The 19,809-nt window shown below is 39.7% G+C and overlaps 1 protein-coding gene across 50 annotated transcripts in view; it reads right to left on the bottom strand.

The window, feature by feature from the left end:
• Nucleotides 1-3,309: 3,309 nt before the first annotated feature.
• Brca1 (BRCA1 DNA repair associated) overlaps nucleotides 3,310-19,809 on the bottom strand; it is a 66,143-nt gene continuing 49,643 nt past the window's right edge. For 47 of the 50 annotated variants that reach the window (XM_076869434.2, XM_076869438.2, XM_076869437.2 and 44 more), the window contains 8 exons: nucleotides 18,213-18,300; nucleotides 16,487-16,564; nucleotides 15,950-15,990; nucleotides 12,348-12,431; nucleotides 8,053-8,107; nucleotides 6,081-6,154; nucleotides 5,513-5,573; nucleotides 3,310-3,671 (listed from right to left, as the gene is read on the bottom strand). In XM_076869434.2, the coding sequence (XP_076725549.2) occupies nucleotides 3,547-3,671; nucleotides 5,513-5,573; nucleotides 6,081-6,154; nucleotides 8,053-8,107; nucleotides 12,348-12,431; nucleotides 15,950-15,990; nucleotides 16,487-16,564; nucleotides 18,213-18,300 (606 nt within the window). In that variant the 3' untranslated portion in view covers nucleotides 3,310-3,546. The remainder of the gene's footprint in view (nucleotides 3,672-5,512; nucleotides 5,574-6,080; nucleotides 6,155-8,052; nucleotides 8,108-12,347; nucleotides 12,432-15,949; nucleotides 15,991-16,486; nucleotides 16,565-18,212; nucleotides 18,301-19,809) is intronic. The other 3 variants (XM_076869455.2, XM_076869460.2, XM_076869459.2) reach the window with 2 other exon arrangements.

Raw genomic sequence — 19,809 nt, 5'->3', positions numbered from 1 at the left:
GCATGTTTTTGAGCCGATACTTTGTTGATGATGCTGGTTGCATTTTTTAGCAAGGAGATAATCTGCTGGAGCTCTTCTCTAGCCCCCCTTCTCTGTGCCCGCACAATAATCCTCCTCCTCTTTCCTTCCAGCTTCTTTGCAGTTCATTTTGTGAAATGAGATAAAAGGCAGTGTAGGAACTATTTCCCAATTGCTGCTGTTCCCAGAGAGGGATAGAGATTGTGGGGTGGAAACATGGAAGGACATCTTAAAGTCAGAAGTCAAGGGAACAAGAAGATTTATCCCAGCATCAGATAGGACTCAAACTGGGCCAGGCACTCTGAGGACAAGGCCAGAAGTTGAATTCTGGGAAAGGTTTTGCAGAGCATGAATCAGATGGGGTATACAGTTGTCAGAAAACCTTGAGAGATAATTATAAAAGACTTAAAAAAAAATCTGCTTTCATCTAGAATTCTTGGAAAGGCAGTAATGTACTACAAGATGGATGTTGCTTTTTCTATTAACCCATCAGGTGATGGGGGGCAGAAGACTGAGGCCAAGTTCATCTCCAAGGCCCAGTGAGTCATGACTGGTCCCTGGAAATGAGACACTGAGACAGAAGACTGGACCAATTGCACTTCTGCTTGCTTCTCACCTGCTTTTACCACTAACCCCAAGAACAATCAACTCCCTGGCAGGAAGACAAGGAGCTGGCACTGGTCCAGGGGAGGCCCCGATGTAGTTGAGGCTGAACTGGAAGGCTCTGACAACTGAAAAATAAAGTCAGAAGCTGGAAGGCTGGAAGGGAGTAGAAATGGTAGCCATGATCCAATCCTATAAGTCTCTTTGCCTGTCATGGGGTTGCTTTTACTGTTTCTCACCATGGCCCCCAAAGGAAGCAAGTGCCAATTCCCTATACAACCTGCTCCTCTTCCAAAATTCCCTTAAGACTTTAACCAAGGGGCTGGGGATGTGGCTCAAGCGGTAGCGCGCTCGCCTGGCATGCGTGCGGCCCAGGTTCGATCCTCAGCACCACATACAAAGATGTTATGTCCGCCAATAACAAAAAATAAATATTAAAAAAAAAAAAAAAAGACTTTAACCAAAGTCTTCTGGCTTGGGTTCATGACTAATTCAGGTGGAAAACTGAATGATGGGATGGAAAGGCAGTTTCAGATCTCCATACAGTTACTTACTAGCTATGTAAACTTTTGAGCAACATCTTATAAATAAGGAACTGGAACCTCAGTCCCCATTTTTCAAGAGGTGATAAATACCCTCTTTACAGGGCTATGATGAGGACTAACAGATAAAATATAATAATGGCAGTTAGCTCCATTTTCTTTCTTTCCTCACCCTCCACAAATACAGCAATACTGAATTGTGTGATGACTATTTTCTTTGCCTCAAAGAGGATTCCAATCTCTGAATAGTGTAAGGGCCAGGAAATGATGAATAGAGCGTTATCTGTGGATGAAGCCTGTTAAATAGAAGTGGTAGACAGAATTCTAAAGGTGTCCTCTCTCAATTGCTGTCTTCTGGTTATTTAATCAAACATTCACCTAGATAATGCTGTGAAGGGACTTTGTAGCTAATAAAGTAAGGGACATCAAGACAGAGAGATCACCCTGGCTTACCTAGTAGGTACAACTTAATCATCTGAGCCTTTAAAAACAGAACAGTCTTCAGCAGGAGTTAGAAACATGAAGTAGACAAAGAGAAAAATTGGCCCAGGCAAGACTGGTTTTGAAGATGGAGGAAAGTGGTCAGGAGCCTAGGAATATGGGTGGCCTCCAGAAGCTGGAATGACCCTTGCTAAATAGCAAGGTAATAAGGATCTCAGTTCTGCAGCCACAAGGAACAATTTGGCCAATAACACGAATGAGCAGACTGACCTCCATAGCCTCTAGAAATAAACACAGCCCTGCCAACACCTTGGTTTTGGATTGAACCAAGAGCCTTATACATATTAAACTTGCATTCTGCCACTAAGCTACATCTCCAGACTTCTGACTTACAGAAATAATAAACAGAGGTTGTGCTGATGCAGTGGCACATGCCTGTAAATCCAGTTACTCGGAAGACTGAGGCAAGAGGATCACAAGTTCAAGGTCAGCCTTGGCAACTCAGTGAGACCCTGTTTAAACACACACACACACATGCATGCAAACAGATATTGCTGTAAGCTACTGCATTTGTGATAATTTTTTGTGGCCACAGTAGAAAATACAAAAGGCCCTTTAGCTGCCCCAAGAAGTTGAAGCACAGAGAAAATCTGCAGGTATAAGCCCCAAGAACATTCTTGGTGTTTGCTACTGAGTTTATTTGCAGTGTTCACAGCACAATATTTACAAAATATATTTTGTACAATCAAGTCTGCATTGCCCTTGCACACTGCGGGGCAAGGGAAGACCTAGTCCTTCCAACAGCTATAAACAGTTTTGGATAATGAGTATACGAAAAATACTTCCTCTTCCTTCAGCAAGGAAAATTATTTATGAAGTTTTATGGTTCAGCAATAGGGAGCAAAGGGAAAAAAATTACCTCAAAGAAAGCAACAGCTCCTTTCCGTGGGATCCGTCATTTTACAGACATGAAATATTCGTATCAAAGATCTTATATTTTAAGAGGAATGGATTATATACTGGAGCAATAACAATAATTTTTTTTTTTTTTGCCAATGAGGAATTAGAGAGCTTTCTCTGGACACAGGGGGTTCTTGAAAATATTCTGTTTCAGAGCATATTCTTTAAAAATCTAGCAATTTATACTCTAGACTTTTGGAGATCTCCTTTAACTCACTCTCAAATTTCATACTCATATTCATTATCTGCCTCTGAATTTCTTCCCCAATGCTCTACTCTAACATTTAAGAGCTGCTCAAGGACTGTTTTGATTGTAAGTTGTATCATAGATCCTTTCACTGAAGGGCCTGACTCTTGGCCTTTATGAACACAGGGTTTTAGAGAAACAAACTTGGGGAAACCACTATTCTCTTAAGGCCAAGCCACTATATGTCTCTAGGCCTAAGTCAACAAGTCCAGTACCAGAAACAGGGCTGATAAAAATGAATCAGTATCTAGCTCAATTGGTGGAATTTAAATGGTTTTAAATTCTTCTCAGGTGAAAAGCTGCTACAATTTTGTTCTCATGGCAGATTTCAAAGGGACATTTGAAGTAGAAAATCTTTAAGGGACCCTCACAAAGCCAGAAGTTCTTTTCAGGCTGATGTGTATAAATATTTAATAACTATGGAAAGATTCAAGAGTAAGAGGAGCTCCTCAGGCCTATTTTATTTTATTTTTTTGGGTACCAGGGATTGAACTCAGGGGCACTCAACCACTAAGCTACATTCCCAGCCCTATTTTGTATTCTATTTAGAGACTGGGTCTCACTGAGTTGCTAGGAATGCGCTTTTGCTGAATCTGGCTTTGAACTCTCAGTCCTCCTGCCTCAGCCTCCTGAGCCACTGAGATTATAGACGTGTGCCACCACACCCAGCTGGAAAGGCCATTTCTTAAGTTCATCTTTGAGGTCCTGTGGTTCTAGACACATGGTTGGCTGCAGTCAGCAGTGGCTGGGTGAGATCTGTGGTATCAGGTAGGTGTCCAGCTCCTGGCATTGGTAGAGGGCTACACTGTCCAACACCCACTCTCTGGTCACCACAGGTGCCTTACACATCTGTTCAATTGCTGGGGACAGAGCACAAACAGATTAGTGTCAGTTCATTCTCTAATGATTCTAATCAATCTACTCTGGGGACATGGCTATGTGAGTTCTTAGGGCTAATCACGTAAAAGCCAAATTATTGCACATAAGCAATGCTTGAGGACATACATCCTTGTTCAAAAACCTAAGGGGTGACTGCTGGTGAAAACCAGCCTCTGGCAATTTTATTAGTGTGGGCTACAATCTGGTAAAGGAAACGCCACCAGAAAGAGCAAAATGGCATTGTAATTTAAAGATTAGAAAAATGTCTTTTGTTTTAATTTTGTTTATTTATTTAGTTCTGGAGATAGAACCCAGAGGTGGTTTATCACTGAGCTACGTTCCCAGACCTTTAAAAAACTTTTTTTAGTTTTGAGATATGGCCTCACTAAGTTGTTGAGGCAGGCCTCAAACTTGTGATCTTCCTGTCTCAGCCTCCTGAATCACTAGGATTATAGATGTGTGCCACACCTGACATGATGTGGAAAAATATCTCAAATAAAAAACCAAAACATGGTGATCACACAATGGAGTATTACTCTGCATTAAAAAATGACAAAATCATAGAATTTGCAGGGAAATGGATGGCATTAGAGCAGATTATGCTAAGTGAAGCTAGCCAATCCCTTAAAAACAAATGCCAAATGTCTTCTTTGATATAAGGAGAGTAACTAAGAACAGAGTAGGGACCAAGAGCATGAGAAGAAGATTAACATTAAACAGGGATGAGAGGTGGGAGGGAAAGGGAGAGAGAAGGGAAATTGCATGGAAATGGAAGGAGACCCTCAGGGGTATACAAAATTACATACAAAGTGAGGGGAAAAGGAAAAAAAAATATAAGGGGGAGAAATGAATTACAGTAGAGGGGGTAGAGAGAGAAGAGGGGAGGGGAGGGGGGGAGGGGGGATAGTAGAGGATAGGAAAGGCAGCAGAATACAACAGACACTAGTATGGCAATATGTAAATCAATGGATGTGTAACTGATGTGATTCTGCAATCTGTATACGGGGTAAAAATGGGAGTTCATATCCCACTTGAATCAAAGTGTGAAATATGATATATCAAGAACTATGTAATGTTTTGAACAACCAACAATAAAAAAATTAAAAAAAAAAAAAACAAAACATGGTGATCATCTTCAAGTGCTGGGTTTTAGCAATTATTTTGTTCCTGTGCTAGATTATGTTTTCTGTGACAAACATTCATATTTAACCCTCCTTCACCCTTCAACGCCAGGCCAAGAGATGTATGCCTAGAACCCCAACAACATAGGAGGCTGAGGCAGGAGAATCACAAGTTCAAGGACAGCTTGGGCAACATAGTGAGACCCACATCTCAAAATGACAATGCCCCCTCCCCAAAAAAACCCTGTCCCCCATGCAAAAAGTTCATGATTACTTTTCTAACAAAAAACTAAACAAGAACAATGTTAAAAAGACATTTACTTATTATTATTATTTTTTTTTTTGCAGTACTGGGGATTTGAAACCAGCGACATACACACACACACACACACACACACACACACACAAGTACTCTACCACTGAGCTACACCCCCAGTCCTTTTGTTTTTGGTTTTGAGACAGGGTCTTGCTAAGTTGCTGAGGCTGGCTTTGAAATTATGATCTTCTTGCCTCAGCCTCTCAAGTCCCTGGGATTACAGGCATAAACCACCACACCTGAAAAGATATTGTAACTATCCATTCTTTCAATAAATATTTAAAATGTGCTGAGAACTATGCTACTCAAGCACCAGGTGATAAGTGGTGAACCAAACCCATCCAACAGAACCCCAAAATAACATAGGAGCATGCAGACATCTTACCATGGAAGTCATTGTCTTCTGTCCAGGCATCTGGTTGTATAACCACAATTGGCTGAGCACCCTGCATCCCCAGGAAGAAAAAAGTATTGAGGGTGTCAGAGCAGGGCTTTTGCAATAGTTACATCACCATTTTTTTTCCTTTGGTCTTGGTATTAGGGATTGAACTGATGGGCACTTAACCATTAAGCCACAACCCCAGTACTTGAGTTGCTGAGGCTGGCCTTGAACTTGTGATCCTCCTGTCTCAGCTCTTGAGCTGCTGAGATCATAGATGTGTGATCTTGGTTTCTAAAGCAGAATACATTGGCAGCAGCCACAGTAAAGAGAGGGAAAGGCACATGGCAAGAAGGGGAAGGAAGACACCTCCTCTCAGTATATTATTAAATACATGTAGTTATCAAATTCTTACTTGGGCCTCATAGATGGAGGCCCAAAAGACACAAGCACATGGTCAGAGAAGGCTCCTGAGGCTACATTTTGGGAAATTATGAGACTGCTGGGTACCAGCCTTGCTCAATTGCAAGACAGAATACTGTGTCCTCCCTTGGACAGGGCAGCAAATACTTACTGTGTCAAGGGTGAGTGACGAAATTTTCTTTACCACAGAAGCTCCACACAGTTGCACCATCCATTCCAGTTGATCTAAACAGGGCAATCAGACCCAAAATTACCATGGTGATCCACATACATAACCCTATACCACATATCCCTGGAGGAAAGATTACAGCAAGACTTCTTAGTGGGAGAGTTTCTATCTCTGCCCCAAAGAACAGAAAGGCTGTAAAGTATTCTAAGTCAATTTGCCACTGATTTGCTGCCTCCTACTCTGGCTATCCATTTCCATAAGTCCACTTGGAAGATAAGGTTTTATAATCTTTAAAAAAAAGAAATTCTTGGGGGCTGGGGATGTGGCTCAAGCGGTAGCGCGCTCGCCTGGAATGCGTGCGGCCCGGGTTCGATTCTCAGCACCACATACAAACAAAGATGTTGTGTCCGCCGAAAACTAAAGAATAAATATTAAAAAAAAAAAAAAAAAAAAATTCTCAAAAAAAAAAAAAAAAAAAAAAAAAGAAATTCTTGAAAGAAAAAAAAAATCCAAGATCTAATTTCCATTTTTTTTTTAAATTTATTTTTTAGTTGTAGTTGGACCTTTATTGTCTTTATTTATTTTTATGTGGTGCTGAGGCTTGAACCCAGGGCCTCACACGTGCTAAGTGAGCGCTCTATCACTGAGCCCCAGCCCCTCTAATTTCCATTAATTTGCTAAGTTGCTAGATAAGATACTGTGTAACAAAACATCCACCTTCCTTCCCTTCCTGCATCCTAATTCTGTGTTGGTAATTGATAATCACAGCCATTGAGAGCACCATACTTGGTGCTAATTACTGTAAATGTCAAGAGACAGGAAGATAATTCATCCAGTGAAAAAAATATACATCATCCTGGTCAGAGACTCTGTTTATCAGTGGGGAAAGGCTACATGCTGAGATGGAATCAGCAGACTCAGGGGTACAGAAATTAGAAGAGATTGAAGAGATGTTCCACTTGCACCTGGAGAATCAGTAAAATCAATGGGTGTCTTCTGGGTCCCTTTGGACATGCTTTGCAATAAGTCATCCATGGATGAGATCTTCCCTATCAGTTCATTTCTGAGAATTGCTGAGGTGCTCCTGACTATCTCACTGAATCAAAACTCACTCATTCCAAAAATAGTACCTGCTAGAGATACCTGCTTTTCACTATACCAAAATAAAATAAATAAATAATTAAAAAGAAGAAATTCTTCAATGAACACTTGGAAATTTCATAAAAATCCAACAATAATCAGTGGAAGTAGGAAGCAAAATTATATTGCCAGTCTCCCTTGTAGCCACTCATCTGCCAGTAACCAAATGCTAAAGCTTTCTTCTCATGAGCAAGAGGACCTGAGCTCCTGGGGCAGAAGTGGGGGATAGGAAGGAAAGGTGAGTAGCCTTTGTTTTGAAAAGAACGAACAAAATCTATATATACACAAGGGCCTTAGTGTCAAACAATACCAGAGTTGAGCCCCACAGCAGTCCTAATCATCATATTCAATGTCAAATGTAATTAGAAAATATTCATCAAGAGTCTGCCCCTGCTCTGGGCCTGTGCATGGCCCCAGACTCACAGGGCTTATGCAACTGCTGTGCTTTCTTCTCTGTATTAAATGAAGATGATAGGAAGAATAGAACTCTTTCTTGACATTGACAAGCCCAAAGTATCTTCTTCCTAATTTATTATCCCTACCTCTTATGGGCACTAACAACAATTTTACCCCATCTCTGTGTCCTAAATCCTAACTTTTCACTGCCCTCAAGCTCTTGAAAGGGGCATAAGGCCTAGATTTTTGCCCTAAGATGACATTTAGGGGCTCTTTTGCTTGGAGCAGGGCAAACAGAATAAACTTCAGAATATCTCATTGATCTGAAGGATTCCCATAGTGTGATCTTGCCTGTACTATTCCACCATGTAAGAAAGAGGCTGGAGCTTGGGCTCTGTATTTCTTTTAAGATCCTCACCTGTGGGCATGTTGGTAAAAGGCCCATAGCAACAGATTTTTAGGCCCCTGAAGATCTGTAAGGAGAGAAAGAGGGACAAGGGATGAAGAGAAACATGGTTATAATTGAGTGTGGGTTTTTATGAAAAATAAAGACTCTCAAAAGAAGCTTCCTGTATTATTTATTTCTTCATTTTTGTGGAGTGATACTGGAGATCACACCCAGGACCTTGTGCATGCTAAGCAATTATTCTATCACTAAGTTATATCCCTAGCCCTTATTTTTAAATTATTTGTTCATTATATATATACTGTATGTATTATATATACACAGTAGAGTGCATTACTTCTTTATATTTAATAAGACCTGGATGGCAAGAAATTCAAAGCTACTGGTTGAAATTTGATGTTTATCCAGAGTGGCACAGCACTAACCATGAGACCAGTCAGCAAAGTGGTCATGTTTTTGTTTACATGCTCCTTTTCTCCTGACTTTCTTCTGATTCCAAAATATCTCTCTGTCTCACTTCCTTTGAGAATGGCCATTGCATATTATGCAGTCTACACAGTTCTTTTTTTGGGGGGAGACCAAGAATTGAACTCAGGGGCACTCAACCACTGAGCCACATCCCCAGCCCTATTTTGTATTTTTATTTAGAGACAGGGTCTCACTGAGCTGCTTAGTGCTTCAATTTTAATGAGGCTGGCTTTGAACTCATGATTCTCCTGCCTCAGCTTCCCGAGATGCTGGGATTACGGGTGTGTGTCACTGCGCCAGGCACAGAAATTTCTTTTATTAACAAATTAAAAGTTTTCTAGCCAGGTACAGTTGTACCCACCTATAATCCCAGCACTCAGGAGGCTGAGGCAGGAGGATCACTTGAGCCCAGGAGGATTTTTTTTGTTGTTGTTTATTTGGTACTGGGGATTGAACTCAGGGGAACTCAACTACTGAGCCACACATCCCCAGCCCTATTTTGTATTTTATTTAGAGACAGGGTCTCCCTGAGTTGCTTAGTGCCTCACCATTGCTGAAGCTGGCTTTGAACTTGTGATCCTCCTGACTCAGCCTCCTGGAGCTGCTGGGATTACAAGCATGTGCCACTAAGCACAGCTATACACAGTTCTTTATTTTTTGTGGGTACCAGGAACTAAACTTGGGCATTCAACCACTGAGCCACATTCCCGGCTCTATTTTATATATTTAGAGACAGGGTCTCACTGAGTTACTTGGCACCTCACTTTTGCTGAGGCTGGCTTTAAACTCATGATCCTTTTGCCTCAGCCTCTGAAGCCGCTGGGATAATAGGCGTGTGCCACTGTGCCTGGCATACGCAGTTCTTAATGTGAACGCGAGGATTGGTTTTGTATCTTAAGTTGGTCAGATTGCTTGGTTTTCTGAAGACAGATCACACACTTCTCCTAGGGATACTTCCACTTACAAGTGTTTGGCAGTGCTAACAAAAGAATTTTCAATGATACTGGAAATGTTCTGTATCTGTGCTAGTAAGGTAGCCACAAGTCACATGTGATTGTTAAGCTTTTAAAATGTGGTTAGGATGAGTGATCACATGAATTTCATATTTCAATTTTAATTTGAACAGTTCTGTGTTGTTGGTGGCAACTGTGTTGGACAGTACAAATTCATTGGCACAGATTCTTAGAAAAGGACTTGGGTATTATTTAAAAGAAACCTAGAGTTTGGGGAATAGTGGTAGAACGCTTGCATAGCATGTGCAAGGCCCCAAGTGATTCTCAGCACTGCACACACACAAAAAAAAAAACAAAGAAAAATACCCCATAAATTTGTGTCACTTGGATGCATAAACAAATACACACTTTAAAAAAAAATCAATACTAAGAGAGGAATTCAGGGCTTTTTGCATGCTAGGCAAGTGTCCTACTACTGAGCCACCTTCCCAGCCTGAATGTGTGTGTATGTGTGTGTGTATATATATATATATATTTTGAGACGGGGTCCTACTATGTTGCTTAGGATGTTCTCAAACCCTTAGGCTCAAGTAATCTTCCAGCCCCAGCCTGCCCAGTAGCTGGAACTACAGAAACGTGCCACTATGCCCAGCAGGTGAATATATTTTTTTTTAAATATATTATTTTGGACAACTCTCATTGTCTTGACACTCTTCCTACTTCCCATTCAACTAAAAAGAAAATTACATAGGTCTCAAATTTATCTGGCCTCTAAAAGACAAAAATAGAGAAAAATCAGGAAGTTAAAAACACAGCAATGTGTCCCCCTCTCCCTATACACACACTTTACAGGCAGAGGAAAAAGAAAAGACAGCAGGACAAGTCTGTTTCTGTTTTAAGTGACAAGCTTCCATTTGTACCATTCTTCCCATCTGCATGAATAAAATGCATCCCCAACCTGTTGATAGGACCTAGATGATCATAATGCTAAGAGTTCTCCCCAGGCAGCCAGCTGGAACCAAATAGTACCATGAAAAGTACAACAGATTAGGAATTTTTGCATCCAGGCTGACACTGATGAGAATGTCTAGCCATGAGGTAAGGAATTTGAAGCTTTACATCTACAAATACATTTCTCTTTTTTCTAGAGGAAAATACTAGATGACATTTAGTATCTTTAGAATGTCATTCCTTTGGCCAGGTACTTTTTTCCCCTCAGTGGCACCAGGGGCACTTTACTATCCCTTTTTGAGACAAGGTCTTGCTAACTTGCCCAGGCAGGTCTAGAATTTGTGATCTTCCTGCCACCCAAGTCACTGGGATTACAGGCACAAACCACCAAGCCCAGCAATGGCATCCTGGAAAGCAGGAAAATTCTCAAAGCACTGGAATTTCCTTTGAAGGTGGGAGGAATCTGGTGCTAATTCTGCCTTGAATCAAATGGATTAAAAAACAAATGGTTGGTTCTCACAGAGCTTCCCCTGGGCAGAAGGCAGAGGAAGAAGTAGGGCAAGTACTTTTCTTGACATTAGCAACAGTTACTTGATAGGCTGAGAGTGTGAGGATGGGGTTGAGAACTCCAGGGTGGAGAACTCCAGGCTTGATTTATGATTGTCTCCCAAAGCAGTTTTCTTTAGAAAACTCTCTCTATTGGTTCTTGCTTAAGTTTGTGTAAAAGGACAGAAGGTGCTCCTAATGGGGATGTTCTGAAATGCCCTGTGGCATTTTTTTTTTTTCCTTGAGAAAAGAAGAACACCAGGAACACAAGCACTTAGTCAGGAACTTGAGAAAGCAGCTGGCTCAGGCCTGACAGACAAGTGTGAGATCTTGCTTGGACTTCTCCCTGAGAAAAGGTCACAGTTTGGGCCACATCATCTGCTACAATATTATTTGGGGAAAGCCACTGAACCTCCCTGGGCCTCATTTATAAAATTGTTTGAATAATCTATTTTTCTCCTCCATAAAGCCTTCTGTAACTTTCTAAGAAGCCATGGCATTGTTGAGAGTTTAGACTTGGAGCTAGGAGGACTGGGTTCAATTTCTGGTTTCATTACTAACTAGCTATGTAACCTTGGGCCAGTTACTCAAACTCTGAGCTCTTCTTATAGGTAAAATAGGTAAAAATAGTACATATTTCATAAGGTTGTTGTAAAATTGATAGTCAAAATATGGTTGAGGATTTAGAACATTCCCTAACATATGGTAAACGTTCTATAAATGCCAGCTATTGTTGATTATTAACCACTTCCTCTTATATGCTCCAGCAGATAGCCCTCTATATCCCCTGCTCATAGTATTTACTACACTGCTTTAAGAAAGATACCATAGTAAAGTGGAAAGAGCAAAGGTTTTAGATTTACACTTCTATAAAATCCTAGCTCTGCCACTTATCAGCTGGAATTTGAAGCCCAAAGGGCTTGGGGCAGAATGCTTAGAAATAATTCTGGGGCTAGGGATATAGGACAGTGGTAGAGTACTTATCTAGCATGCATGAGGCCCTGGTTCCATCCCCTGAATCACACATGCATGCCCAACACACACATTCAAACTAAAACTCAGATTAAGGAGAAGACTGCATGTATTGCTAAGAGTATTACTAAGAAAAATAAAGACAAGATTGTAATCACAGGCTATTACTAGGGGAAAAGAACACCTAACATTTCCTAGTCACTAAATTATACAGCCTCTCTAAACCTCTGTGTTCTCTTGGTCATACAATAGAAACAACATTATTTGCCTTGTTGGGCTCGGAGAACTAAGAAGAGCTGTGTGAAAACACTGAGCTGGTGCTCTAGCAGTGCCTAACCTGATGAAAACCACCGCCACCAAGCTGGCTGGAATGGAGAACCGTGGAGTTCTTGTCAATAAGAGGGAGGGAGCTTTTACCTTTCTGCCCTGGGATTCTCTTGCTCGCTTTGGACCTTGGTGGTTTCTTCCATTGACTACATCTCCTCTGACTTCAAAATCATGCTGAAAGAAACCAAACCCAAACCATCAGGATCAGAGAAAGACAAGCCTCCTTCAGTGGAAGTGGAACAAACATGTCTGTTTAAAGAATCCAGAATTGCCAGAGTTTTAACCAAAAATAAACAAATAAAGTCATTCTTTTTGGTGGACTGGATGAAATGACCAGGATCTCAGCTGCTGAAATCAATTCATTGAAGCAAATCTTCATATACAGAAATTAACAATTGGCTTTTCACCTCACTGGGACTTAATGTATTTTAATTTTCAACATCTATCTTCTCTCAAAATATTCACTTAGCATTTAGATTAAACTGCTAATACTGTGCTGTTACAAAGATAACTGGAGAATTCCTGATCTCTTAAATCAATTGTATATTTCCATCTAAAGAAATAAGGGCTTTTCAGATTTCCACTGAGAGAGTTATAGTTAATGAAGCTAAAATGATAAATATGTATTTACTATAGTGAAGAAAGTTACAGGTCTTTCGTAATCATTACTTTGATCAAGGAAGAGAGAATAAAGAATGGGAACTAGGCGCAGTGGCACATGCCTGTAATCCCTGTGGCTCAGGAGGCTGAGACAGAAGAATTGCAGGTTCAACGCCAGCCTCAGCAATAGTGAGGTGCTAAGCAACTCAGTAAGACCCTGTCTGTAACTGAAATACAAAATAGGGCTGGGGATGTGGCTCAGTGGTTGAGTGCCCCTGAGTTCAATCCCTGGCTGCTGCTGCTACTACTACTACTACTACTACTACTACTACTACTACTACTAATGGGATTGGGGAGTTTAGAATTTTGGGGAGAAACTTGGGGCAGAATGCTTAGAAAAAATTCTGGGGCTAGGGATATAGGACAGTGGTAGAGTACTTATCTAGCATGCATGAGGCCCTGGTTCCATCCCCTGAACCACACATGCATGCCCAACACACACATTCAAACTGAAACTCAGATTATGGAGAAGACTGCATATATTGCTAAGAGTATTACTAAGAAAAATAAAGGCAAGATTGTAATCACAGGCTATTACTAGGGGAAAGAACACCTAACATTTCCTAGTCACTTGAATAAGAAGAGTCTAGTGATGAATTTGCCATTTATTTAAAGATAACTGCCATGTTTATAGTCCTCATTGCACCCCTGAGCTTCTTACAATGTGGCTAATTGCTTACTTAACCATTCTCTCCAGATGTCTACTATAAATCTCAAAAATCTACTCATCTAAAAGAATTCTTGATCCCACTCCCTTCCTCCCTCTTCCCAATGGGCTCCTCCCTCATGTCTTTTCAACTAGAATAATATTAACATTCACTCAGTTGTTTAAGTCCCAAACCCAAGAATTACCTCTTTACTTCATCCTCTAAATTTAATCCATTAGCAGATCCTAGCTTTATATATATTCCAAACCTATCTTTTCTTTTTTTTTTTTTTTAATATTTATTTTTTAGTTTTTCGGCGGACACAACATCTTTGTTTGTATGTGGTGCTGAGGATCGAACCCGGGCCGCACGCATGCCAGGCGAGCACGCTACTACTTGAGCCACATCTCAGCCTCCAAACCTACCTTTTCTTATCTTCTCGTTATTCTAAGAATAAAATTCCTTACCATGGCTTATACTTAAACTTACCTGATCTGGCCCTTGTCCAATCTCTGCCCTGTACACGTAATTCACCAATTATTAGTCTCCAGCTACACTGGTCTTTCTTTCTTTCTGTGCTGGGGATTAAACTCAGGGCCTTGTATATGCTAGGTAAGGCCTTGTACATGCTAGGTAAGTGCTCTACCATAGAGCTACCTCCCCAATCCATGGTGTATTTTTCTTTAATAAACCCACTCAGGGCTGGGGATGTGGCTGAAGCGGTAGCGCACTCGCCTGGAATGCGTGCAGCCCGGGTTCGATCCTCAGCACAACATACAAAAACAAAAATGTTGTATCTGCCAAAACTAAAACTAAAAAATAAGTATTAAAAAATTCTCTCTCTAAAAAAAATAAATAAATAAAAAAATAAACCCAGCTCATTTTTACCTCAAGACCTTTAACGTTTTCTGTTCCTCTGCCTATAACAGTTGTTCTCTACATTTTTTCAAAAACAATTCTTTTCTTTTTTGGAGGTACCGAGGATTGAACTCAGGGGTACTTGACCACTAAGCCACATCCCCAACCCTACTTTGTATTATGTAGAGACAGGGTCTCACTGAGTTGCTTAGTGGCTGGCTTTTGCTGAGGCTGGCTTTGAACTACAATCCTTCTGCCTTAGCCTCCTGAGCTGCTGGGATTATAGGTGTGTGCCACTGCATCTAGCAATTCTTTCTTTTCATTTAGGTCTCAGCTCAATCTTTTCAGAAAGGGCTTCCATGACCCTATCCCCAGCTGATTGCTAGTCTGTTGTTCTTCAGAGCATTTCTTGTGTCCTACTGCCCCTACCTCGAGTACCGGGGATTGAATCCAGGGTGATATACAATTGAACTACATCCACAAGCCCTTTTATTCTTTTATTTTAAGACAGGATCTTGCTAAGTTGTTGAGTTTGGCTTTGAACTTGTGATCTTCCTGCCTCAGCCTCCCAAGAAACTGGAATTACAGGTGTGTGCCATCTTGCCTGTTATCTTAAATTCATCTTTAGTGAGTATCTTCCCTCAATAGAACATAAATATATAACAGCACAGAATTGATGGGTTTTGTTTATTATTGTATTCCTAGTGCTTGGCACATAGTAGGCTCCCAGTTAATAGTTACTGAATGAAAGTTAAAACCAACAAAAATGTCACTTAATTAATTATGAATATACTGAATAACACATAATATTTTAAAACTGCTTTTGCTAATTTTATTTTGCCTGATCTATTGTCACCAGCAGTTCTTGGCTGTTCTAAAATTATTCCTCCTCCTACACTTTATCTTATTTACCTCTCACTGTTCTCAGTATCATTAAGAGCAACATCTCTTTGAAGAAATCTGATTTCTAAGGAGACACATTTGCATATTAATACAAAGTCTTTTTCTTTAACAATGGTGAAGAATTAGTTTGTGTACACATGTAAGATCTATCCCAACCTTGTCCTTATGAATCTTTTCTTTGTTTTATAAATTCCTTTTCCTTTCCCTCAAAGAGATGATTATTTCTTTTGAAATCTAGAATAAATGAATGAGAACACAGAATTTCTTGGTCTGTTCTGGATCTCTCTCTCTCTTTTTGTGGTACTGGATTGAATCTAGTTTCACATATGCTAGGCAAGTGCTCTACTACTGAGCTATATGCCCAGACCATTTTATTTTTTATTTTGAGACAGTCTTGCTAAAGTGCCCAGCTGGCCTTGAACTTGAAATCCTCTTGTCTCAGTCTTATGAGTAGCTGGGATGCATCACCTCACAGGTTTCTATATCACTCCTGATGATCTCCACCGTCAAGGAAAATTTATGGAAAATGCTGCACTCATGGAAGGAAGCAGATAAATTTTTCTTAACTGTTTGACTCAATGATATCAAATGTCTCTTGATTAGTTTGTAATATCAACTACGTACCTCATCTAGGATCTTTCTTTCTTTAATAGACTGGGTCACCCCTAAAGAGATCACAGAAAAAAACAGGTTACATAGAGCAGAAGAACACAATCTTTTATGTGAAGGTGGAGAGTTGAGCAATTCACAAAATAGCATGGGAAGAAGGTTCTCTCTGAAGCCATAGTTCTTTAATGAGGCTTATGGTAGAAATTTCCTCCTGGAGACACAGTTAGTTGATGCTTAATTTAAACATTGTAAAAATACCTGCTGCACATGCAATCTGCCTACTATTAAATAAATTCTCAGTTCATATGCAAACATTGCTAGAAGCAGATTAGGTCTTATTAGTTATAAAAGAAATCCATTTCCCAACATCACCAGCCTTAACTGAACAAAGCAATATGCATTAAAGATAAGGCTAGTTTTGTGTTACCAATAAAGACCTTTCTGGTAATTCAGACACAGCATCAGCAAAAACTTCAGGTGTTAAGACGATAGTTGTAAAAATGCAATTCTGAGGTGTTAAAGGAAGGAGGGGAGAAGCTGTATTGTACTTACAGAAATAGCTAACTACCCATTTTCCTCCTGCAATTCCGAGAAAATATTTCAGTGTCCGTTCACACACAAACTCAGCATCTGCAAAATGAAAAGCATATGAAGGATTACAAGAAGAAAACAAAGTCAGGAAGTTGCACCTAAGAAGAGAAAGAGCCCAGCTCTTGCTCTCAAGATCAATCTGGATTGATGGTTCCCACAACCCAGGAGATAGCATCCGAGGCTGGAAGCATCACTAATTATCACCAGCAGATGTGGTCTTTGGAAGCCTGAAGAAAAAGATAGGAAAGACTAGAGGAAATGTCTGTCCCATCTTCTAGATGCCAAGGTTAGCTCAAGAGCTCCACTATTGTGTTCAAGGAATTATCCACGTCAGCAGAGGTGATTGATGCAGATGGAAAAGATCTACTTTACTGGATGGTAATATGTGAAAGGAGAAGAAAACATTGTTGAAACCCTAATTTTGAAATGTCAACATGACAAATTTTCACCCATATAACTTCTACCTGGGGAATCCTACCCGCCTTGTATTCCTCTGAGAGGGACAGAAAAATACAGTCTCTTCATAGCTTTTTTCTTCCCTACATAAGTATTTCTGAAAGCAGTAACTGAAAAATCACTTCTATTTATTTCCTAGTGTTTCAAAGACCCTTTTGAAGAACTAAAAAACCAAGAAAAAGCCATTTAGTTTTAAACAAGAAAAATGTATTTAACTAGATGCTAAACACAGCAGGCTATTCTCCCTCACAGAATTCTTTACTATTTTTGAAGACTTTTTTTCTTTTTGTTTGTTGTTCTGGTGATCAAACCCAAGGGTGCTCTACTTCTGAGATATAGCACCAGCTGTGTTTTTACATTTTATCTATTTATTTTTAAATATTTTTTTAGTTGTAGAGGGACACACAATATCTTTTTTTCTTTTCTTTCTTTTCTTTTTTTTTTTTTTGTGGTGCTGGGGATTAGAACCTAGGACCTTGTGATGTGAGGAAAGCACTCTACTAACTGAATTATATCCCCAGCCCTCACAGTATCTTTTATCATTTATTAAATTTATTTTTTATGTGGTGCTGAGGATCGAACCAGTGCCTCACACACGCTAAGCAAGTGCTCTGCCACTGAGCTACAACCCCAGCCCCTACATTTTATTTTTGAGAAAGGGTCTTGCTATGTTGCTTTTAGTACCCTTGAATTTGTGATCCTCTTGCCTCAGCCTCCCATGTGCTAGGATTGCAGGCATGTACCACTATACCTGGTTTGAAGTTTTTCTTCTTTTTTAATCCCCCAATACTTGGGACTGAATCCAGGTGCACTTTACCACAGAGTTATAGCCCAGCTCTTTTATTTTTAGTCATACTCTCACTTACATTGCCCTGGGCTGAGCTTGAACTTGTCATCCTCCTGCTTCAGTCACCCAAGTAGCTGGGATTACAAGTGTGTGCCAGGCAAGCGCACTACCACTTGAGCCACATCCCCAGCCCAAGATCTGGCTCTTATTTCTTCATGTGGTTTATGCAGCAGATGCAACACATTCTATAAAGGTTCTTAGGACAGTGCAGTTGTGCACATCTATAATTCCATCTACTTAGAAGGCTGGGACAGCAGAATTGAAAGTTCTAGGCCAGCCTCAGCAACTTGGTGAGACCCTATCTTAAAAAGTAAGAAAGGAAAGAAGGAAAGAAGGAAGGAAGAAAGGAAGGAAGGAAGGAAGATAGGTTGGTTCTTGGTATACCTGTTTTCATAACGACGTGAGTAGTCTGTTCAGTAATTAGATTACTTAAAATGATATGGTGTTTTTTGGCAAACTTGTGTACAAGCATCTGAAATCAAATCAAATGTTGTATTATAATAAATTACATCTAGTACATGAATTAAGTATTAATTATGTTAGCTCTAAATCTCCATTTTTCTCAGAAAAGGTACATTTTTAAAATCTTAACATGCTGAAAGTCTCAAAAATGAATAATTTAATAAAAATTATGTACAAACCAGAGCAAAACATTCTAATATAATGTAACAGTGTTAGCAGACATGGAATTAAACCCAAAATTCAAATAATACAAATTTTATCATTAATAGCAGATATCATTTGATTCCCTAATATAATTTCTTTGTATAGTGACCCTCAACTATACTTTAGATTTATTATTATTTAGATTTATCTATAATCTAGCTTTTACTTTATAAACTGAGAAGTAACTAGCCTCTACAGAAAGTTATGCTACAGATAAATGTGGCTAAAAAACAAGAGTCGATTCTCTGATAGCTAAAAAACACTCAGTGAAGATGTTTCTAAAGGTCAGTGAAAAACTATCAATTCTCTCTAAGGAGGATTAGAAGAGACTCATTCTTTGCAAAAGAAATCTGGAGTCCTTTAGCTATTATCTATTAACCAAATAAAAATCAATAGGCAGTGAAAGAAACTAACCAGAACCATTATGAGCACAGCTGACATAATTGGTAGCTACTGTATGGAAAATAACTTTGTTTACCAAGGGCCATCATTTACTAGCCATCACCACCCACTCCAATATTTATGTGCTGTATAATATTGTAATGGAGGTCAGGCCATCTTTCTTTCATGCTGCCTCACTCCATACTGCCATGAGGCACTGAAAAAAGGCAGACTAGAGAAGCTAATGACATCCTCCTCCTTTTGCCACTGCCCTCTGCCAGGATCATTAGCAATTCTGAACTGATTAATTGCTGAAACCTCAGCCTTGAAACAGTGTTCAGTTAGAAGAGCAACTGCTGAAAAGATCATCTTAATACAGGCTTCAGAATTAATCATGTGTAATACAGTCAGTAGCTTTCATCATAAATTTATCACACTTCAGCAAGTCTGAAAAGAGCTCCAAGTTTTCCTCTTTGCTTGTTTAAAAACAGCATGTACCCAAGTCACTATAGTTTAATCTGCAGCTTAGAATTGCCCATGGCAAAAAAGATTAGATCATTTTAGGCATCTCTGAAAACCTGAACTCTCAAAAAAAAGGAATAAGGAATGCTAATTTTCAATGGATATTCGGGAATTCTCAATGTGTGGACAAGTGATCAAGAGCCATTTAATCAGATATACCATAAGAATTTTCAGAGCCAATTGCTGTGAAGTGAGAACATCAACAGCTGTCATCTTGCACTTAAATATTGTATCTATCAGGGCACACACGGGTTGCTTCTTTGCCCTTTAGTAGTAGGATACATCAGACCAGAGAATGTTATTCTGAGTCACTATCCATGGAGAAGTTAGGATGAGAAATGGTTCTTATTCTAAGAAGGATATATTATGAAAGATACTTCAGAATGACTTGGTTCCTTCTCTGTGTGCAGTT

This window comes from Callospermophilus lateralis, chromosome 11, assembly GCF_048772815.1.
Source record: "Callospermophilus lateralis isolate mCalLat2 chromosome 11, mCalLat2.hap1, whole genome shotgun sequence".
In the NCBI taxonomy this organism is placed as follows: domain Eukaryota; kingdom Metazoa; phylum Chordata; class Mammalia; order Rodentia; family Sciuridae; genus Callospermophilus; species Callospermophilus lateralis.
The sequence above is the reverse complement of the archived record's forward strand: the minus strand, read 5'-3'. Positions and strand labels throughout refer to the sequence as shown.